This window comes from Oncorhynchus mykiss, chromosome 29 (assembly GCF_057628025.1).
Source record: "Oncorhynchus mykiss isolate SJ-2025 chromosome 29, ASM5762802v1, whole genome shotgun sequence".
NCBI lineage: Eukaryota > Metazoa > Chordata > Actinopteri > Salmoniformes > Salmonidae > Oncorhynchus > Oncorhynchus mykiss.
In genome coordinates this window covers 6903513-6928841 of record NC_143050.1, presented here as the reverse complement: position 1 = coordinate 6928841, position 25329 = coordinate 6903513, and the positions used below count along the sequence as shown (strand labels likewise).

The window sequence follows — 25329 nt, the reverse complement described above, 5'->3', positions numbered from 1 at the left end:
GACATTCCATCGCATGAACACATACACCCAGCCATAAAAACTGCCCCTCTGCCTCACGAACCCCTGACACAAACATCTCCTAGTATAAACCCATCTCACCCCCCCTACTGGTCGGGTGCCAAGAGCAAAGGACTTTTGCTGTGCACCAATGGGGCCCGCTCTGGCTAGAGCAAGGCCGCCTCCAACCCTTTGTGACCAGTCAGAAGACCAAAACGACAAGACTCCACCTACTTTATTCTATGTATAAAAATGAATGTAACCTTTGTATAAGGCCTCTTTTTCACCTGACTCCTTGCCGAGTTATATGAACTAGATTCGTGCACGTAAAACTGTGGGACAAGATATCTTTGACTCATTAAAACTGTCTTTTGTTACAACTGAAATCCACTCTGTCCAGCGTCCGTGATTTGGTCTCAACTCTCCAGTATTTAAACACTAACACCTGTCTGTCTGTCTGCCTGCCTGCCTGCCTGCCTGCCTGCCTGTCTGTCTGTCTGTGTATAAATTGTCAAATTTAAGGCCATAGTGGCTTGTCGGCGTGCTGGCAGCATATAGCAGCAATTTGGTTGTCCATCAACAATTCGGCATAGCAAGTTTCTATGAAGGTCTGGTTATTAAATGGGTCAATACTTTCATCCACTCTCTGATTCATGACTTTATTCAGAGTTAAATGGTAATACGCTCCAAACCGCTCGGGTGACAAACAAGCGTTGTTGCCCTCCAATCAAACGTATATTCAAGTGGAGTAAATACACATTGAAAATGTAAAAAAAATAAAAAACTGATGTATTATTAGCTAGCTACAGTGCAGGCTAACTCAAATGAGCTGCTAACATAGCTAGCTAGTTACAGTATCTAGACGACTTTACATATTGTATAGCTAGCTAGCTAAGTGAATTTAGATAGCACGCTAATATGAATTAAGGTAGCTGGTGATATCTAGATGTAAATATCAAAAGGCTCCTTAACAGCTTCTACCCCCAAGCCATAAGACAGAAAGACAGACAGACAGACAGACAGACAGACAGACAGACAGACAGACAGACAGACAGACAGACAGAGTCAGACAGATAGACAGAGAGAGAGAGAGACAGCGAGAGATAGGGGGTGGGGGAAAGCGAAAGAGAGAGAGAGAGAGAGAGAGAGAGAGAGATCGCGAGAGATAGGGGGTGGGGGAAAGCGAAAGAGAGAGAGAGAGAGAGTGGGGGGAGAGAACAGAGAAAGAGAGAGACAGAGAGAGAGAGAGAGAGAGACTGACACAGAACCGCAGATAGACAGATAGTGAAAAGGGAGTGAGATTATTTCATGAGGCTATATCGTCCATCTTGTCTGCCTCCCCACCATGTCAACACTGTTCTCTCTGTGTGTGTCCTTACATGGCTGGAAAACTCCATTTCTGTTAGTCTGTCAGACCTCGCTGTCTGCACTGTCTTAGACTGAGATGAAGGATGACAAAATACTACAGTAACCTCCGACTTCCTCAGGATGTATATCTGTGTGGAATAGCAGTACACTATAGTCTCCTACCTCTTTCTGGTGGTATGTGATGGCCAGTCTGAATCTAGTCAGGTCGTAGGCTATCCAGAAGGCCAAAGTTAGTTACTTTAAAGAGCAGTTCTCTCTCTGTAGGTCTAAACACAAGAAGTTCCGGAAAACGGTTAAAGACCTGGAGAATAAACCCTCCTCCTAATAGCTGCTCATGTCCCTTAATGGTGATGATGTGGTATTTACTGACAAGAAGCACATGGCTGAGCTCTTTAAAACTTCTTAGTGCTAGTTCCCTTTTTTCTCCACTTCCTGTCTGAATGACATGCCCAAATAAACTGCCTATAGCTCAGGTCCTGAAGCCAGGATATGCATATAGTTGGTACCATTGGAAATAAAACACTTTGAAGTTTGAAGAAATGTTAAAGTAATGTTGGAGACTATAACACAATAGATGTGGTAGGAGAAAATCCAAATAAATTATTTTAGAAATGCAAGAGATAGGTCATATTGAAAATTAGCTCCCAGGATGCAATTCCTATGGCTTCCACAGGGTTTCAGCAGTCTATGGTCAAGGTTTTCAGGCTTGTAACTTCCAAAACGAATTAGAAATAACAGTTTTATTAAAAGGACACAGTCTTAGAAATGTGTGTTTGCATGCGCCATGAAGACATTACGCACCTGCTAAAATTGGTTTCCTATTGAACACACTTCTTTCTGAAACAAATATTATAGTTTGATTACATTTTAGGATATCTGAAGAGTAAATATAAACGTATTTTGACTTGCTGAAACAAAGTTTAGGGGTAGATTTTCGCATTCCTTTCTCTGCAAGTTGAATGAGTTGATTAGTCAAATTGATGGCGCCAACTAAAATGACTTTTTTGGGATATAAAGAAGGATTTTGTCTAACAAAACTAAACTACATGTTATAGCTGGGACCCTTTGGATGAGAAATCAGAGGAAGATTTTCAAAAAGTAAGTCAAAATGTAATCTTTATATGTGAATGTATGAAACCTGTGCCGGTGGAAAAATATTTTGACCTGGGGCGCCGTCCTCAAACAATGGCATGGCATGTTTTCTCTGTAATTGCTACTGTAAATCAAACAGTGCAGTTAGACTAACAAGAATTTAAGCTTTCAGCAAATATAAGACACTTATGACACTTATGACACCTAAATGTTTAAAATCCATAATATTTATGATTATTTATTTGAATTGCACGCCCTCCAGTTTCACCGGAAAGTGTCCCGCTGGTGGGACACCGATCCTTAATTAATCACCACTTCTATAAGTCAAGATTCCTATTTGACTCAGCCACACCTCATTCCTGTCCAGCACTTCCTCTTCTCCCAGCACTTGCTCTTCTCCCAGCCCTTCTAATCCGACTAGCCCGGCTGCTCCTCCCACTTTTTCCACCTGCCCCGCTACAAAGTTTCTCACTGAGTCTGAGGTGCTAAAGAAGCTCCTTGAACTTGCACTCAAAAAAACATATTGTTGAGATGGTTTAGATACTTTAAGGTTACAGCCCCTATCATCTTAACCTTTTTAACCTGTTTCTCCTGGGAGGTTCCCAGTGCTTGGAAGGCAGCCACGTCGCCTCCTTCATTTAAAGGGGAGATCAAGCTGATCCTAACTGTTATAGGCCAATGTATATCTTGTCCTGTTTAGCAAAAGTGTTGGAAAAAAACTTGTCAATAATCAACTGACTGGCTTTCTTGATGTCTATAGTATACTCTCTGGTATGTACTCAGGTTAGGGATGTGTCACTGTAACCTTAAAGGTTCTAAATGATGTCACCACTCTGCTCTAAGCAATGCTGCTTATTTTTATTGACTTGGTCAAAGCTTTTGATACGGTAGACCATTCCATTCTTGTGAGCCGGCTAAGGAGTATTGGTGTCTCTGAGGGGCCTTTGGTCTGGTTTGTTAACTACCTCTCTCAAAGAGTGCAGTGTATGAAGTCAGAACATCTGCTGTCTCAGCCACTGCCAGTCACCAAGGGAGTACCCCAAGGCTTGATCCTAGGCCACAAACTCTTCTCAATTTACATCAACAACATACAGTGCATTCAGAAAGCATTCAGAGCCCTTGACGTTTTCCACATTTTGTTACGTTACTGTATTCTAAAATTGATTAAATAGTTCCCCCCCCCCCCCTCATCAATCTACACACAATACCCCACAATGACAAAGCAAAAACAAGTTTAAATATTTTTTTCTCATTTATAAAATAACCCCCCCCCCCCCCCCGGAAATGTGACATTTACATAAGTATTCAGACCCTTTATTCAGTACCAGAGTCTTCTTGGGTATTATGCTACAAGCTTGTGACACCTGTATTTGGGGAGTTTCTCCCATTCTTGTCTGCAGATCCTCTCAAGCTCTGTCAGGTTGGATGGGGAGTGTCGCTGCACAGCTATTTTCAGTTCTCTCCAGAGATGTTCGATCGAGTTCAAGTCCGGGCTCTCAGAGTCCTTTAGGTGCCTTTTGGCAAACTCCAAGTGGGCTGTCATGTGCCACTTACTGAGGAGTGGCTTCTGTCTGACCACTCTTCATAAAGGCCATATTAGTGGAGTGCTACAGAGATGGATGTCCTTCTGGACAGTTCTCCTATCTCCACAGAGGAACTCTGGAGCTCTGTCAGAGTGCCCTTCTCCCCCGATTGCTCAGTTTGGCTCGGGAACTCTACGGACAATTTCTTCCACCTGTCAACTGTGGGACCTTATGGGGTATTGTGTGTAGATGAACTAAATAACTGTTAGCTTCATCCATTTTAGAATAAGGCTGTAACACAACAACATTTGGAAAAAGTCCAGAATGATGAATACTTTCCGAATGCACTGTAGCTCAGGCAGTAGGAAGCTTTCTCTACCCTTAACGTTCTGAAAACCTCCAAAACGAAGGTAATGTGGTTCGGTAAGAATGCCCTGGCCGCCTTTTTGGTGTGATTACTACTGCTGAGAGTTTAGCGCTTGACATAGTCACCTTACATCTTTTACATCACTTCCTGTTGAATGCGGAACGAGGAAGAGCTTGGTTTTGTTTGTTTGAAAAGTTTGTTGCTTGAAAGTGTATTGGAAAGCTCTACCGAACAAGGACGGGTGTGAGGAGCTATTTGGTGTCACAGCTAGCCTAGCTGCATATCAACCTAGCAGGGTTTTCTTGAACGCAGCTCGGGACGCGGTTAGCCATTGTGGCTGGGACTGTGGATTGTCCTGGGTTTGTAGCTGTCTAGACCCCTGCTGTTTGATGTTTTCAATCTTTGCAGTAACCTGCCCTGTCTGGATCTGCGAGGAGTAACAGCGTAACCTACAATTTTAGCTACCATGACAAAGACCAAAGCCGGCGGGAGTACCGTTGAGACACAGTGGTGTCACACGTGAAGGATGTTTTAAACAAACAAAAAGAGACCTAAAAGCAGTTGTTAGTACAACAAGACAATAGCTTCAGGTGTTTTCTCCAAATACTGAATGGACGACCAGACCAGAGAGGTCGAGGACCTGAAGAACAGTTTGCAGTTCTCCTAGGGTTAGCTCGATGAGTTGAAACAGGAGAACAGCAAGATGACAGCAATCTGTAAGTCATTGAGAGAGGACATCAGTTCTGTGTGTGCATCCATGATCACAATGACAGATAAATCAGACTATCTCAAGGGACCATCAAGAAGGAACAACATGGTTGCGGACAGAACTGCAGAATCTCCACATGAGACGTGAATAGAGTCTGAGGACAAAGTGAGGGAAAAGATCTCTGAGAAATTGAAGACAGACCACAGGAAGATTGAGGTGGAGCGTGCCCACAGGACTGGAAAACCCACCACCGGCCCAGGTGATAGGCCCAGGCCAATAGTGGTCAAGTTCCTGACATTCAAGGACAAGGTAGCTGTTCTGGAAAGAGCCAAGAACTTGAGAGGAACGTATATCTTCCTCAACAAGAACTATCCTGAAGCTGTACACCAGAAGAGGATATAACTGATCCCAGCCATGAAATCTGCCAGAGCGCATCTGGTCTGATGCGATTAATGAGAAGCATCCAGACGCTGAGTTTATGAAATTGCTTCTTCCAATTATTGATGAACATGCACCTGTTATTAAGAAACTGACTTTTAGAACTGTTAAGGCTCCATGGATCGATGAGGAATTGAAAAACTGTATGGTTGAAAGAGATGGGACGAAATGAGTGGCTAATAAGTCTGGCAGCACATCTGACTGGCTGACTTACTGCAAATTGAGAAATGATGTAACTAGACTCAACAAAAAGAAGAAGAAACTGTATTTAGAGAAACAAAGAATGATGGAAAACACGTTGGAGTACTTTTCCTGCTGTGTTCCGATTTACAAGTTTTCTCTCTGAAAAATGTAGTTAATTTAATCTGATTGTCATCAGGTTCCATGAGTTTGTCCATACAGGGCATCTGAACACACAAAATAAATGTTGATGATTTCCATAAAATTGTGTGTGTTTTATTTAACTTTTGTACACATGTGGGTGTACATGTGGGTCAAAAATGACCGGGTCTGTCACGCCCTGACCTTAGAGAACCTTTTTATTTCTCTAGTTTGGTTTGGTCAGGGTGTGAGTTGGGGTAGGCATTCTATGTTTTGTGTTTCTATGATTTTCTATTTCTACGTTTTGGCCTGGTATGGTTCTCAATCAGGGACAGCTGTCTATCGTTGTCTCTGATTGGGAACCATACTTAGGTACCCTTTTTTCCCACCTGTGTTTGTGGGAAGTTAACTTTGTTTGATGGCACAGAGCCTTATAAGCTTCACGGTTTGTTTTGTATTGTTTATTGTTTCGTCGGCGTCATTTCTTAAATAATGTCAAATGTGCGCTCACCACACTGCACCTTGGTCCTCATCCTTCAACAGCCGTGACAGGGTCATTAGAAATGAATGGGTGAGACTACAATTAGTGTATAACATTGAGTTCAGGCACATGCCCATTCATCAGATGGTCACCACACTCCCCTTCTTGGCTTCCACGGGAACCTTTCCCCAATAGAATCTTTCCCCCATGGGAACCACACCTGTTGGCATTCTCACAAACAATCGCAACATTATTTCAATAATATATAGAACTCTTCTCACAGCTCTGGTATATAAAGCTTTTTTGAGGCCTTGATCACAATTCATTCTGTGGCAGCACAATGACCAAATGATATACTGTATGTGAGGCTCTTGATCATATCTTTGATCATGACACTGGTGAGGAGGAGAGAGTCCTTGTTAAACTTTGACTCAAAGTAGTCTGTGATAAATATCACAATACATTTCATGTGAGTATTTGTTTTAGTCAAAATAATCCATACATTGTGCTTTTTTTTACTCAAAAACGAGTTGTATGAGCTCAGGTCAATGAGGTCTACAGGACATAAATAGCAAATAGAAGTTCTAAACTTGTAATGTTCACAAGAACTTAAGTTGATAAAAAGATCTAACACAACATTAGGCGATAATATATGTATTATTATGGATTTATAACCAGCTATAATAGGGCGGTCATTTTGGACCGGGAACACAGAATGAATTCACATCAAACGAACACAACAGGAGGGTTAAATTAAATTATGGGCAGAAAGACAAGTTCAACTCCATCTTTCATCAAATCAGATGGCTTATTCATCACAAAACCATTTGATGTTTCCAATTATTTTATTTCATTGGCAAAGTGGACAGACGTAGGCAGGAAATGCCAATAACGAAGAGTGAGCAATTGTTTACATGCATAAAAAAAAAATGTAAGAAAAGCAAAAAGTGGAAGTTTGAATTTTGTAATGTTAGTGTGGGAGAGGTGGAAAAAAATATTGTTATCGATCAAAAATGACAAACCTCCTGGCATTGGCAACCTAGATGGAAAGCTACTGAGGATGAGAGCTGACTGTATTGCCACTTCCATCATATTTTAATTATAATCTGAGCCTAGAGGAAAGTATTTGTCCTCAGGTCTGGAAGGAGCCAAAGTAATTCCGCTACCCAAGAGTGGTAAAGCGGCCTTTACTGGTTCTAACAGCAGACCTATAAGCTTGCTGCCAGCTCTTAGCAACCTGTTGGAAAACATTGTGTTATACCAAATACAATGCTATTTCTCTGTAAATAAATTAACAACAGACTTTCAGCATGCTAATAGAGAATGGCACTCATCATGTACTGCACTGACACAAATGACTGATGATTGGTTGAAGAAATTGATAATAAGAATATTGTGGGAGCTGTACTGTTATAATTCAGTGAACCCTTTAATATTATTGACCATAACCTGCTGTTTAAAAAACATGTGTTGTGGCTTTTCAACATCTGCCATATTGTGGATTCAGAGCTATCTTTCTAATAAAACTCAAAGGGGTTTCTTTAATGGAAGCTTCTCTAATGTTAAACATGTAAAGTGTGGTGTACCACAGGGCAGCTCTTTGGGCCCTCTACTCTTTTCTATTGTTTACCAATGACCTGCCGCTGGCATTAAACAAAGCATGTGTGTCCATGTATACTGATGATTCAACCACATACGCATCAGCAACCACAGCTAATGAAGTCACTGAAACCCTTATGTAGTGTTGTGGTCTCTCTCGTCATGTAGTGCTGTGGTCTCTCTCTTTATGTAGTGTTGTGGTCTCTCTCTTTATGTAGTGTTGTGGTCTCTTTATGTAGTTGTGTGGTCTCTATTTATGTAATTTTGTGGTGTATCTCTTGTCGTGATGTATTAGCGTAGTACTGTAGTGTATTTGTTTAGTACTGTAGTGTGTTAGTGTAGTGCAGTACTGTAGTGTGGTAGTGTAGTACTATAGTAGTGTAGTACTGTAGTAGTGTAGTACTGTACTAGTGTAGTGCTGTTGTGGTGTTATGTAGTACTGTAGTAGTGTAGTATTGTAGTGTAGTAATTTAGCAGTGCAGTGTAGTAGTGTAGTAGTGTAGTATTGTAGTGTAGTACTGTAGCAGTGCAGTGTAGTACTGTAGTAGTGTAGTATTGTAGTGTAGTACTGTAGCAGTGCAGTGTAGTAGTGTAGTAGTGTAGTATAGTGGTGTAGCAGGGTAGTGTAGTACTGTCGTAGTGTAGTAGAGTGTAGTACTGTAGTAGTGTAGTAGTAGTGTGTATATATACACTGAACAAAAATATAAATGCAACACGCAAAAATGTCAACGATGTTACTGAGTTACAGTTGGTATATGGAAATGAGTCAATTGAAATAAATTCAGTAGGCCCTAATCTATGGATTTCACATGACTGGGCAGGGGCTCAGCCATGGGTGGGCCTTGAAGGGCATAGGCCCACCAACGGGGGAGCCAGGCCCAGCCAATCAGAATGAGTTTTTCACCACAAAAGGGCTTCATTACAGACAGAAATAATCCTCAATTCCATCAACTGTCCGGGTGGATGGTCTCAGACGATCTCGCAGGTAAAGAAGCTGGATGTGGAGGTCCTGTACTGGCGTGGTTATACGTGGTGTGTGGTTGTGAGGCCAGTTGGACATACTGCCAAATTCTCTAAAATGACGGCTTATGGTAGAGAAATTAACCTTCAGTTCTCTGGCAACAGCTGTGGTATACATTCCTGCAGTCAGCATTGCCGATTGCACGCTCCCTCAAAACTTGAGACATCTGTGGAATTGTGTTGCGTGACAAAACTGCCTTTTAATTGTCCCAAGCACAAGATGCACCTGTGTCATGATCATGCTGTTTAATCAGCTTTTGGATATACCACACCTGTCAGGTGGATGGATTATCTTGGCAAATCACAAATTCTCACCAACAGCGATGTAAAGAAATGTGTGCACAACATTTTAGAGAAATAAGGTTTTTGTGAGTAATGACAATCTCTGGAATCTTTGATTTCAGCTCATGAAACCAACACTTTATATGTTGCTTTATATTTGTGTTCAGTGTAGTGTAGTAGTGTGTAGTGTGTAGTGTGTATAGTATAAACTCCTACCTCTTTCTGGTGGTATTTAACAGACAGTTTGAGTCTCGCCAGGTCATTGTGTGTAGTGTAGTAGTGTAGTAGTGTAGCAGTGTAGTAGTGTAGTAGTGTAGTAGTGTAGCAGTGTAGTAGTGTAGTAGTGTAGTAGTGTAGTAGTGTAGTAGTGTGTATAGTATAAACTCCTACCTCTTTCTGGTGGTATTTAATAGCCAGTTTGAGTCTAGCCAGGTCATTGTGTGTAGGGTAGTAGTGTAGTAGTGTAGTAGTGTGTATAGTATAAACTCCTACCTCCTTCCAGTGGTATTTAACAGACAGTTTGAGTCTAGCCAGGTAGTTGTGTGTAGTGTAGTAGTGTAGTAGTGTAGTAGTGTGTATAGTATAAACTCCTACCTCCTTCCAGTGGTATTTAACAGACAGTTTGAGTCTAGCCAGGTAGTTGTGTGTAGTGTAGTAGTGTAGTAGTGTGTAGTGTAGTAGTGTGTAGTGTAGTAGTGTGTAGTGTAGTAGTGTAGTAGTGTGTATAGTATAAACTCCTACCTCCTTCCAGTGGTATTTAATAGCCAGTTTGAGTCTAGCCAGGTAGTTGTGTGTAGTGTAGTAGTGTAGTAGTGTGTAGTGTAGTAGTGTAGTAGTGTAGTAGTGTAGTAGTGTGTATAGTGTAAACTCCTACCTCCTTCCAGTGGTATTTAACAGCCAGTTTGAGTCTAGCCAGGTCATTGTGTGTAGTGTAGTAGAGTGTAGTGTAGTAGTGTAGTAGTGTAGTAGTGTATAGTGTAGTAGTGTAGTAATGTGTAGTGTAGTAGTGTAGTAGTGTAGTAGTGTGTAGTAGTGTGTAGTGTAGTAGTGTGTAGTAGTGTGTAGTGTAGTAGTGTGTATAGTATAAACTCCTACCTCTTTCTGGTGGTATTTAATAGCCAGTTTGAGTCTAGCCAGGTCATTGTGTGTAGGGTAGTAGTGTGTAGTGTAGTAGTGTAGTGATGTGTGTAGTATAAACTCCTACCTCTTTCTGGTGGTATTTAATAGCCAGTTTGAGTCTAGCCAGGTCATTGTTTCCCTCCTCCTCCAGCAGGTTGATGTCGTCTCTGTAGTTCAGGATCATCTCCAGCTCTCTGGAGCTCCTGGTCTGATCCAGAAGGTCTTTAGCAAACTGCTTACACTGTTGGGATAACTCCTCATACTCCGACTTAAACTCATTCTCCACCTGGGGTAAAGGGAGCGCAGAGTATATTAATTCATTCATTCAATGAAAAAACCCAGGTCCCATCAAAGATCATCATAAGATTAGCTTGGAGTGGAAGGGATCTTAATTTACTCAACCAACGAACCACCCGGCGAGCCAGCCTATCAGCCAGCCTTCTTCTTCTTCTTCAATGAGGATTAACGGGGGTTGGCATCCAATTTGTTGTATTACCGCCACCTACTAGACCGGAGTACAACTCCCTTACACTTTATAGATAAAATGTAATAAATAAATACCTTACCATCTAACACTACACTTTCAAAATGATATAACATGAACACCCCCGTTACTCCACTAACTAAATGTATTTATTCCTCATGTCATTATCCCATTTAACACATCCTGTCACTCTTCTGATGTCAAGTCAAAATACCTCTCTGCAGCTGCCACCACAACCTCAATTTTCTGCAACGTCAGTTCCATCCCTGCAGTACTCGTGATAACCATTGCTATAAATGATAAATATCCAATCTTAGTAAATCTTACATATCACTTTTTGGCCTATCCCTCTGTACAGGTACATATCTACTACTCATCTACCACTCACATCAGGATCCCGCCCCCTTGACCCATCTTTCTCTACTTTCTTCACTGCCTCAGCATATGTCAACTTCTGGTCTTCTCTAACCCTGGAAACTTCAACCTGCTTCTCTCTCGCACGGGACGTTTCTGATCCCCAGCTCCATGGGCACCCCTACAATTAACACATTCCATTACTTTCCCCAATGCTACACATTCCTTTGTCTAAATGCCCTTCTGCACATTTCTCACTCCTTGGACCCTCCCTCCTACACACTGCTGCCACATGCCCATAAGCTGTAACATCGTAATGTATTAGGCACATACGCTCATACAGGATAACTTTTATACAGTTGAAGTCGGAAGTTTACATACACTTAGGTTGAAATCATTAAACCCGTTTTTCAACCACTCCACCAATTTCTTGTTAACAAACTAGTTTTGGCAAGTCGGTTAGGACATCTACTTTCTGCATAACACAATTCATTTTTCCAACAATTGTTTACAGACAGATTATTTCACTTATTTCACACTGTATCACAATTCCAGTGGATCAGAAGTTTACATACACTGTGCCTTTAAACAGCTTGGAAAATTCCAGAAAACGATGTCATGGCTTTAGAAGCTTCTGATAGGCTAATTGACATCATTTGAGTCAATGTGAGGTGTACCTGTGGATATATTTCAAGGCCTACCTTCAAACTCAGTGCCTCTTTGCTTGACATCATGGGAAAATCAAAATATATCAGCCAAGACCTCAGAAAAAACATTGTAGGCCTCTACAAGTCTGGTTCTTGCTTGGGAGCAATTTTCAAATGCCTAAAGGTACCACGTTCATCTGTACAAACAACAGTACCCAAGTATAAACACCATGGACCACGCAGCCGTCATACCGCTCAGGAAGGAGACGCATTCTGTCTCCTAGAAAAGGAACGTACATTGGTGCAAAAAGTGCAAATCAATCCCAGAACAACAGCAAAGGACCTTGTGAAGATGCTGGAGGAAAAAGGTACAAAAGTATCTATATCCACAGTAAAACAAGTCCGATATTGACAAAACCTGAAAGGCTCCTCAGCAAGGAAGAAGCCACTGCAAAAAATCCAGACAACGGTTTGCAACTGCATATGGGGACAAAGGTCATACTTTCTGGAAAAATGTCTTCTGGTTTGCAAAAAAAAGAACTGTTTGGCCATAAAGCCATTGTTATGTTTGGAGGAAAAAGGGAGAGGCTTGCAAGCCGAAGAACACCATCCCAACCGTGAAGCACGTGGGTGGCATCATCATGTTGTGGAGGTGCTTTTCTGCAGGAGAGACTGGTGCACTTCACAAAATAGATGGCATCATGAGAATGAATATTACGTGGCTATACGTTGTCAGATTTAAAAATTGCTTTACGGCGAAAGCATACCTTACGAATATTTGAGAACATAGCCCAATAGGCAAATCATTACAAACAGTAACCAGCCATGTAGAAGAGTTACACAAGTCAGAAATAGAGATAAAATCAATCACTTACCTTTGATGATCTTCATATGGTTGCACTCAGAATACATTCATTTACTGAATAAATGTTCCTTTTGTTCGATAAAGTCTCTTTATATCCAAAAAACTCTGTTTTGTTTGTGCTTTTTTTCAGTAATCGACAGGCTCAAACGCAGACAAAACAGGCAGACAAAAAAATCCAAATTGTATCCGTAAAGTTCATAGAAACATGTCAAACGATGTTTATATTCAACCCTCAGGTTGTTTTTAGCCTAAATGATCTATAATATTTCAACCGGACAATAACTCTGTGTAACTCAAAAAGCTCTGTGTAACGTCAGGGTCCACTCATTCAGACTGGTCTTACTTATCAGAATACTGACTGTTGACATCTAGTGGAAGGCATAGGAACTGCAATTTGAGTCCTAAGTCAATGGATACTGTACAACTGGCATTGAAATGAAAACTATAAAACCAAAAAAAAACTACTTCCTGAATGGATATTTCTCAGGTTTTCGCCAAATCAGTTCTGTTATACTCAGACACTATTTTAACAGGTTTTGAAACTTTAGATTGTTTTCTATCCAAATCTACCAGTTATATGCATATCATATATTCTGGGCCCGAGTAGCAGGCCGTTTAATTTGGGCATGCTTTTATCCAAAATTCCAAATGCTGCCCCCTACCCTTCTTCCCTTCTTCTTTAACAAACCATCTCCCTTTTTTCCACCATTCTTTTTTGATTCAAGTGCACCCTCTTCTTCCTTCTTTCTCTCTTAAACCGTCTCTCCCTCTCCATTTCCCTTAATCCCTCTTCCGTTTTCCAAGTATACGTCTCCTCATGATAATACTGCACTACTCCTAACCACCATCTCGTTCCCGCCTTCTCCAGGGACTCCATCCCTGATTTGTTTCACATGTCCTTGTGATTGTCTTCACCCCCTCCAGGTGTCACTTATTTTTCCCCGGTGTATTTATCCCTGTGTTTCCTGTCTCTTTGTGCCAGTTCGTCTTGTCTGTTTCAAGGCAATCTGTGTGTTTTTCCCTGTGCTCCTGCTTTTGCTATTCTCTCTTTTGCTAGTCCTCCCGGTTTTGACCCTTGCCTGTTTTCTGGACTCTGTATCCGCCTGTCTGACCATTCGGCCTGCCCTGACCTCAAGCCTGCCTGACCATTCTGCCTGCCCTGACCTCAAGCCTGCCTGCCACCCTGTACCTCCTGGACTCTGTACCCTCCTGCCTGACCATTCTGCCTGCCCTGACCTCAAGCCTTCCTGCCACTCTGTACCTCCTGGACTCTGATCTGGTTTTGACCTTTTTCCTGTCCACGACCATTCTCTTGCCTACCCTTTTTTGGAACTAATGAATATAAAATACTCAAACAATCGACCTCTCGTGTCTGCATGTGGGTCTGGCCCTGAGCCCTTATACAAACAGCCAGCGAATCAGCCAACCAACTAATCAATCAGCCAATCAATCAACCATTTGCCTCTTGATCAATCAGTTGCCCCTTGATCAATCAGTTGCCCCTTGATTGTTGTAAATGAGAATGTGTTCTTAGTCAACTTACCTGGTAAAAAAAAAAGGTAAACTAATCAATCAATAGATCAACCCCCTCCTCTCCCCTGTAACTATCCCCCAGGTTGATGTTGTAAATGAGAATGTGTTCTCAGTCAACTAATCAATCAATAGATCAACCCCTTCCTCTCCCCTGTAACTATCTCCCAGGTTGATGTTGTAAATGAGAATGTGTTCTCAGTCAACTAATCAATCAATAGATCAACCCCTCCTCTCCCCTGTAACTATCCCCCAGGTTGATGTTGTAAATGAGAATGTGTTCTCAGTCAACTAATCAATCAATAGATCACCCCCCCCCTCTTGATCAAACTTCACCTTGCTAAGTTCCTGTAGTTCCCAGCTCAGTCTGAATGCTGTGAGAAAGGGGTCTTCACTGGAGAGGGCGATGAGGGAAGGGCTGGACAGGGCTCGGTAGATGTTGAGACGGGATCGGGAGTGGCGAAGGCTGTCCACATCCGAGCTGGACACACACTCCACACAGTTACAACGCACCTGGAGACACAAGACACACCCTCCACACAGTTACAACACACCTGGAAACACACGACACACCCTCCACACAGTTACAACACACCTGGAGACACAAGACACACCCTCCACACAGTTACAACACACCTGGAGACACAAGACACACCCTCCACACAGTTACAACACACCTGGAAACACAAGACACACCCTCCACACAGTTACAACACACCTGGAGACACAAGACACACCCTCCACACAGTTACAACACACCTGGAAACACAAGACACACCCTCCACACAGTTACAATGCACCTGGAGACACAAGACACACCCTCCACACAGTTACAACACACCTGGAAACACACAACATACCCTCCACACAGTTACAACACACCTGGAAACACACAACATACCCTCCACACAGTTACAACACACCTGGAGACACACAACATACCCTCCACACAAACCCCTTTATCTGCATCCATGATGTTCTTTACATCAAACCCACCTCAAATGGACACCCCTTTATCTGCAACACACTAATAAATGCTGAATTAAAAACATCTCAATTTGGGTGAATATTGGACAGAACACATTGGGTCACTTAATTAATAACCCATTGCCAGTACAAGGTTGGGTCGTTGATGCTAGGTTCTAGATGGGCAGTATTTGTGTCACGTGCATTTGAAATACCCATTTTAATTACTTCTGAGTATTTTGTATGTTGTATTAAACTGGGCTGAACTACACTCCAATGTATTTGGTGAAAAAATTATTTCAAAAGCTGCAATTTGTATATTCAAAATACAAAATACTTTCCTATACCATTTTTTTTCCCCCCAGCGGTTCACAATTGTGTGGCTCCACTTCACCTTGCATTGATATCAGAAGTCTGATGGTACTATGGTGTGATACGAGTGTCTCTTAAATGTAAAAAATGAACAATTCCAAGGTATGCTGGGTAGTATTTTAATGAGCTCAGTTGTTCATTTTCACATATACATATACATATTGGTCATCTGTCAGAGGCTCTAATCCAGAATGACAGTGCATTCAACTATTGTAAACAACATTTCACAGTAATATAATGACTGTGTAATATTCCATTATACTACCTCAGAATACACTACACCACTATATAATATACCACTATACTACTGCATAATATACTATACCACTATATAATTTACTATACCACTAAACTACTGCATAAAATACTATACCACTATATAATATACTATACCACTATACTACTGCATAATATACTATACCACTATATAATTTACTATACCACTAAACTACTGCATAATATACTATACCACTATATAATATACTATACCACTATACTACTGCATAATATACTATACCACTATATAATATACTATACCACTAAACTACTGCATAATATACTATACCACTATATAATATACTATACCACTATATAATATACTATACCACTATATAATATACTATACCACTATATAATTTACTATACCACTATACTAGTGCATAATATACCATACCACTATATAATATACTATACCACTAAACTACTGCATAATATACTATACCACTATATAATATACTATGCCACTATATAATATACTATACCACTATATAATATACTATACCACTATATAATATACCACTATACTACTGCATAATATACCATACCACTATATAATTTACTATACCACTAAACTACTGCATAATATACTATACCACTATATAATATACTATACCACTAAACTACTGCATAATATACTATACCACTATATAATATACTATACCACTAAACTACTGCATAATATACTATACCACTATATAATATACTATACCACTAAACTACTGCATAATATACTATACCACTATATAATATATTATACCACTAAACTACTGCATAATATACTATACCACTATATAATATACCACATGGCTATTGCATAATGTATTATACCACTATAATACTGTATCATATACTATAAAACTATATAATATACTATACCACTAAACTACTGCAATATATACTATACCACTATATAATATACTATACCACTAAACTACTGCATAATATACTATACCACTATATAATATACCACATGGCTATTGCATAATGTATTATACCACTATAATACTGTATCATATACTATACCACTATATAATATACTATACCACTATATAATATACCACTATACTACTGCATAATATACCATACCACTATATAATATACCACATGGCTATTGCATAATGTATTATACCACTATAATACTATATAATATACTATACCACTATATAATATACTATACCACTATATAATATACCACTATACTACTGCATAATATACTATACCACTATATAATTTACTATACCACTAAACTACTGCTTAATATACTATACCACTATATAATATACTATACCACTAAACTACTGCATAATATACTATACCACTATATAATATACTATACCACTATATAATATACCACTATACTACTGCATAATATACTATACCACTATATAATTTACTATACCACTAAACTACTGCATAATATACTATACCACTATATAATATACTATACCACTAAACTACTGCATAATATACTATACCACTATATAATATACTATACCACTAAACTACTGCATAATATACTATACCACTATATAATTTACTATACCACTAAACTACTGCATAATATACTATACCACTATATAATATACTATACCACTAAACTACTGCATAATATACTATACCACTATATAATATACTATACCACTAAACTACTGCATAATATACTATACCAATATATAATTTACTATACCACTAAACTACTGCATAATATACTATACCACTATATAATATACTATACCACTATATAATATACTATACCACTATATAATATCCTATACCACTATATAATATACCACTATACTACTGCATAATATACCATACCACTATATAATATACCACATGGCTATTACATAATGTACTATACCACTATAATACTGTATCATATACTATACCACTATATAATATACTATACCACTAAACTACTGCATAATATACTATACCACTATATAATATACTATACCACTATATAATATACCACTATACTACTGCATAATATACTATACCACTATATAATTTACTATACCACTAAACTACTGCATAATATACTATACCACTATATAATATACTATACCACTAAACTACTGCATAATATACTATACCACTATATAATATACTATACCACTAAACTACTGCATAATATACTATACCACTATATAATTTACTATACCACTAAACTACTGCATAATATACTATACCACTATATAATATACTATACCACTAAACTACTGCATAATATACTATACCACTATATAATATACTATACCACTAAACTACTGCATAATATACTATACCAATATATAATTTACTATACCACTAAACTACTGCATAATATACTATACCACTATATAATATACTATACCACTATATAATATACTATACCACTATATAATATCCTATACCACTATATAATATACCACTATACTACTGCATAATATACCATACCACTATATAATATACCACATGGCTATTGCATAATGTACTATAGCACTATAATACTGTATCATATACTATACCACTATATAATATACTATACCACTATATAATATACCACTATACTACTGCATAATATACCATACCACTATATAATTTACTATACCACTAAACTACTGCTTAATATACTATACCACTATATAATATACTATACCACTAAACTACTGCATAATATACTATACCACTATATAATATACTATAACACTAAACTACTGCATAATATACTATACCACTATATAATATACTATACCACTAAACTACTGCATAATATACTATACCACTATATAATATACTATACCACTAAACTACTGCATAATATACTATACCACTACATAATATACTATGCCAATATATGATGGCGCCAGAGGAGATGGCCGCTGTTTTATGGTCTCCTAATCAATTGTGTTATTTTTTGTTTGTTTTTTTGTGATATTTGTAAATTATTTTGTACATAATGTTTCTGAAACCGTATGTTATGGCTGAAAAGAGCTTCTGGACATCAGGACAGCGATCACTCACCTCGGATTAGACAAAGATTTTTTTCAACAACAACAACAAGCAGGACTCACACGATATTCTCCAAACACCCCGCAGGGCAGACATCACAATTATTCGCAAAAGGAAGTGACCCAGAGGACAAAGAGCCGGAAGCCTCGTCCGGACCCGCAGATGACAACTAGGAAAGCTGCCGTTACCGTCAATATTACTCGCCAACGTGCAATCATTGGACAATAAACTAGACGAGGTACGATCACGAATATCCTACCAACGGGACATCAAAAACTGTAATATCCTATGTTTCGCGGAATCGTGGCTGAATGGGGACATGGATATTCAGCTAGAGGGATATATACTCAGAATAGAACATCACACTCCGGTAAGACGAGGGGGGGGGGGGGGGGTCTGTGCATATTTGTAAACAACAGCTGGTGCAATAAATCTAAGGAAGTCTCTAGGTTTTGCCCGCCTGAAGTAGAGTATATTGTGATAAATTGCAGGCCACACTACTTGCCTAGAGAGTTGTCAACTATTATTTTCGTGGCTGTTTATTTACCATCACAGACAGATGCTGGCACTAAGACCGCACTCAGTCAGATGTATAAGGGAAAAAGCAAACAGGAACCCACTCACCCAGAGGCGGCGCTGTTGGTGCCCGGAAACTTTAATGCAGGGAAACTTAAATCAGTTCTACCAAATCTCTATCAACGTGTTAAATGTGCAACCCGAGGGAGGGAAAAACCTTCTAGATCACCTGTACTCCACACACAGAGACACAGCTCTCCCTCGCCCTCCATTTGGGAAATCCGATTACAGCTCTATCCTCCTGATTCCTGCTTACAAGCAAAAATTAAAGCAGGAAGCACCAGTGACTCGGTCTATAAAAAAAATGGTCAGATGAAGCAGATGCTAAACCACAGGACTGTTTTACTATCACAGACTGGAACATGTTCCGGGATTCTTCCGATGACATTGAGGAATACACCACATCAGTCACTGGCTTTATCAATAAGTGCATCGAGGACGTCCTCCCAACAGTGACTGTACGTACATACCCCAACCAGAAGCCATGGATTACAGGCAACATTCGCACTGAGCTAAAGGGTAGAGCTGCCGTTTTCAAGGTGCTAATAACAAATGCTTATAAGAAATCCCGCTATGCCCTACCATCAAACAGGCAAAGCGTCAATACAGGGCTAAGATTGAATCATACTACACTGGCTCCGACGCTCGTCGGATGTGGCAGGGCTTGCAAACTATTACAGACTACAAAGGGAAGTTTTTAGTACTATATCTCTTGACACAATGATGAAAATAATCATGGCCTCTAAACCTTCAAGTTGCATACTGTACCCTATTCCAACTAAACTACTGAAAGAGCTGCTTCCTGTGCTTGGCCCTCCTATGTTGAACATAATAAACGGCTCTCTATCCACCGGATGTGTACCAAACTCACTAAAAGTGGCAGTAATAAAGCCTCTCTTGAAAAAGCCAAACCTTGACCCAGAAAATATAAAAAACTATCGGCCTATATCGAATCTTCCATTCCTCTCAAAAATTTTAGAAAAGGCTGTTGCGCAACAACTCACTGCCTTCCTGAAGACAAACAATGTATACGAAATGCTTCAGTCTGGTTTTAGACCCCATCATAGCACTGAGACGGCACTTGTGAAGGTGGTAAATGACATTTTAATGGCATCGGACCGAGGCTCTGCATCTGTCCTCGTGCTCCTAGACCTTAGTGCTGCTTTTGATACCATCGATCACCACATTCTTTTGGAGAGATTGGAAACCCAAATTGGTCTACACGGACAAGTTCTGGCCTGGTTTAGATCTTATCTGTCGGAAAGATATCAGTTTGTCTCTGTGAATGGTTTGTCCTCTGACAAATCAACTGTAAATTTCGGTGTTCTTCAAGGTTCCGTTTCAGGATCACTATTGTTTTCACTATATATTTTACCTCTTGGGGATGTCATTCGAAAACATAATGTTAACTTTCACTGCTATGCGGATGACACACAGCTGTACATTTCAATGAAACATGGTGAAGCCCCAAAATTGCCCTTGCTAGAAGCATGTGTTTCAGACATAAGGAAGTGGATGGCTGCAAACTTTCTACTTTTAAACTCGGACAAAACAGAGATGCTTGTTCTAGGTCCCAAGAAACAAAGAGATCTTCTGTTGAATCTGACAATTAATCTTAATGGTTGTACAGTCGTCTCAAATAAAACTGTGAAGGACCTCGGCGTTACTCTGGACCCTGATCTCTCTTTTGAAGAACATATCAAGACCATTTCAAGGACAGCTTTTTTCCATCTACGTAACATTGCAAAAATCAGAAACTTTCTGTCCAAAAATGATGCAGAAAAATTTATCCATGCTTTTGTCACTTCTAGGTTAGACTACTGCAATGCTCTACTTTCCGGCTTCCCGGATAAAGCACTAAATAAACTTCAGTTAGTGCTAAATACGGCTGCTAGAATCATGACTAGAACCAAAAAATGTGATCATATTACTACAGTGCTAGCCTCTCTACACTGGCTTCCTGTCAAAGCAAGGGCTGATTTCAAGGTTTTACTGCTAAACTACAAAGCATTACATGGGCTTGCTCCTACCTATCTCTCTGATTTGGTCCTGCCGTACACACCTACACGTACGCTACGGTCACAAGACGCAGGCCTCCTAATTGTCCCTAGAATTTCTAAGCAAACAGCTGGAGGCAGGGCTTTCTCCTATAGAGCTCCATTTTTATGGAACGGTCTGCCTACCCATGTCAGAGACGCAAACTCGGTCTCTTCAGTGGGTCATATGATTGAGTGTAGTCTGGCCCAGGAGTGGGAAGGTGAACGGAAAGGCTCTGGAGCAACGAACCGCCCTTGCTGTCTCTGCCTGGCCGGTTCCCCTCTTTCCACTGGGATTCTCTGCCTCTAACCCTATTACAGGGGCTGAGTCACTGGCTTACTGGGGCTCTCTCATGCCGTCCCTGGAGGGGGTGCGTCACCTGAGTGGGTTGATTCACTGATGTGGTCATCCTGTCTGGGTTGGCGGCGCCCCCCCCCCCTTGGGTTGTACCGTGGCGGAGGTCTTTGTGGGCTATACTCAGCCTTGTCTCAGGATGGTGGTTGAAGATATCCCTCTAGTGGTGTGGGGGCTGTGCTTTGGCAAATTGGGTGGGGTTATATCCTTCCTGTTTGGCCCTGTCCGGGGGAGTCCTCGGATAGGGCCACAGTGTCTCCTGACCCTCCTGTCTCAGCCTCCAGTATTTATGCTGCAGTAGTTTATGTGTCGGGGGGCTAGGGTCAGTTTGTTATACCTGGAGTACTTCTCCTGTCCTATTCGGTGTCCTGTGTGAATCTAAGTGTGCGTTCTCTAATTCTCTCCTTCTCTCTTTCTTTCTCTCTCTCGGAGGACCTGAGCCCTAGGACCATGCCCCAGGACTACCTGACATGATGACTCCTTGCTGTCCCCAGTCCACCTGACCGTGCTGCTGCTCCAGTTTCAACTGTTCTGCCTTATTATTATTCGACCATGCTGGTCATTTATGAACATTTGAACATCTTGGCCATGTTCTGTTATAATCTCCACCCGGCACAGCCAGAAGAGGACTGGCCACCCCACATAGCCTGGTTCCTCTCTAGGTTTCTTCCTAGGTTTTGGCCTTTCTAGGGAGTTTTTCCTAGCCACCGTGCTTCTACACCTGCATTGCTTGCTTTTGGGGGTTTTAGGCTGGATTTCTGTACAGCACTTTGAGATATCAGCTGATGTACGAAGGGCTATATAAATACATTTGATTTGATTTGATTTGATTTGGATTTGGAAGCACAGCCACGAGCTGCCCAGTGACACGAGCCTACCAGACAAGCTAAATCACTTCTATGCTCGCTTCGAGGCAAGCAAAACTGAGGCATGCATGAGAGCATCAGCTGTTCCGGATGACTGTGTGATCACGCTCTCCGTAGCCGACGTGAGTAAGACCTTTAAACAGGTCAACATTCACAAGGCTGCGGGGCCAGACGGATTACTAGGACGTGTGCTCCGGGCATGTGCTGACCAACTGGCAGGTGACATTTTCAACATGTCCCTGATTGAGTCTGTAGTACCAACATGCTTCAAGCAGACCACCATAGTCCTTGTGCCCAAGAACACAAAGGCAACCTGCCTAAATTACTACAGATCCGTAGCACTCACGTCCGTAGCCATGAAGTGCTTTGAAAGGCTGGTAATAGCTCACATCAACACCATTATCCCAGAAACCCTAGACCCACTCCAATTTGCATACCGCCCAAACAGATCCACAGATGATGCAATCTCTATTGCACTCCACACTGCCCCCACTCCCACCTGGACAAAAGGAACACTTATGTGAGAATGCTATTCATTGATTACAGCTCAGCGTTCAAGACCATAGTGTCCTCAAAGCTCATCACTAAGCTAAGGAACCTGGGACTATAAACACCTCCCTCTGCAACTGGATACTGGACTTCCTGACGGGCGCCCAGGTGGTGAGGGTAGGTAGCAACACATCTGCCACGCTGATCCTCAACACTGGAGCTCCCCAGGGGTGTGTGCTCAGTCCCCTCCTGTACTCCCTGTTCACCCACGACTGCATGTCCAGGCACGACTCCAACAACATCATTAAGTTTGCAGACGACACAACAGTGACATCACCAACATCTCTGACATGACGAGACAGCCTATAGGGAGGAGGTCAGCGACCTGGCCGGGTGGTGCCCGAATAACAACCTTTCCCTCAACGTAATCAAACCTAAGGAGATGATTGTGGACTACAGGAAAAGGAGCACTGAGCACGTCCCCATTTTCATCGACGGGGCTGTAGTGGAGCAGGTTGAGAGCTCCAAGTTCCTTGGTGTCCACATCAAAAACAAACTAGAATGGTCCAAACACACCAAGACAGTCGTGAAGACGGCACGACAAAGCCTATTCCCCTTCAGGAAACTAAAAAGATTTGGTATGGGTCCTGAGATCCTCAAAAGGTTCTACAGCTGCAACATCGAGAGCATCCTGACCGGTTGCATCACTGCCTGGTACGGCAACTGCTAGGCCTCCGACCGCAAGGCACTACAGAGGGTGGTGTTTACGGCCCATTACATCACTGGGGCAAAGCTGCCTACCATCCAGGACCTCTACACCAGGCGGTGTCAAAGGAAGGCCCTAAAAATTGTCAAAGACCCCAGCCGCCTCAGCCATAGACTGTTCTCTCTACTACCGCATGGCAAGAGGTACCGGAGGGCCAAAAAGGCTTCTCAACAGTTTTAACCCCCAAGCCATAAGACTCCTGAACAGGTAACCAATGGTTACCCGGACAATTTGTATTGTGTCCCCCCCCATCCCAAGCCTTCTTTCACACTGCTGCTACTCTCTGCTTATCTTATTTGCATTGTCACTTTAACTATACATTCATGTACATACTACCTCAATTGGCCCGACCAAACAGTGCTCCTTCACATTGGCTAACCGGGCTATCTGCATTGTGTCCCACCACCCACCAACCCCTCTTTTAAGCTACTGCTACTCTCTGTTCATCATATATGCAAAGTCACGTTAACCATATCTACATGTTCATACTACCTCAATCAGCCTGACTAACCGGTGTCTGTATATAGCCTTGCTACTCTTATTTTCAAATGTCTTTTTACTCTTGTTTTATTTCTTTACTTACCTACACACACACACCTTTTTTCACACTATTGGTTAGAGCCTGTAAGTAAGCATTTCACTGTAAAGTCTACTACACCTGTTGTATTCGGCGCACGTGACAAATAAACTTTGATTTCATTTGGTTTGGAATATACTATACATATATATACTACATATATATATATACTATATATGTATATACTATACAACTGTATCATATACTACGCCGTTATATCATATACTACTGTCTAATATACCATTATACAAATGCATCATAAGCTATACCACCATATAATATACTACACTACTGCATGTACTATACCACTGTACTCCTGTATATACCATACCGCTATGTAATAGACTATACTAGTGCATAATATACTATACCATTATACTACTGTATCATATACTATACTACTGCATAACATACTATACCACCATATAATATACTACACTACTGCATATACTATACCACTGTACTCCTGTATATACTATACCGCTATGTAATAGACTATACTAGTGCATAATATACTATACCATTACACTACTGTATCATATACTATAACACTATATAATATATATTATATATATATATATATTATACCACAATACTACTTCATAATATACTATGCCACTATAAAATATACTACACCACTGTATAATATTCTATACTACTAAATAATATACTATACTACCATACAACTATATCATATACTATAGTACTGTATAATATTCTATACCACTGCATAATATACTATACTACTAAATAACATACTATGCTACTAAATAATATACTATACTACTAAATAGTATACTATACCACTAAACAACTATATCATATACTATAGTACTGTATAATATACTATACCACTA

General features: G+C 40.5%; 1 protein-coding gene across 3 annotated transcripts in view; it reads right to left on the bottom strand.

Annotated features, from left to right (window-relative positions):
* The window catches only part of LOC110509467 (short transient receptor potential channel 4), a 192750-nt gene that overhangs the window by 61328 nt on the left and 106093 nt on the right, over positions 1-25329 (bottom strand). For 2 of the 3 annotated variants that reach the window (XM_090226401.1, XM_090226400.1), the window contains 2 exons: positions 14533-14709; positions 10402-10602 (listed from right to left, as the gene is read on the bottom strand). In XM_090226401.1, the coding sequence (XP_090082527.1) occupies positions 10402-10602; positions 14533-14709 (378 nt within the window). Of the gene's footprint in view, positions 1-9587; positions 9852-10401; positions 10603-14532; positions 14710-25329 lie in introns of those variants that run through there. The other variant, XM_090226402.1, reaches the window with a different exon arrangement.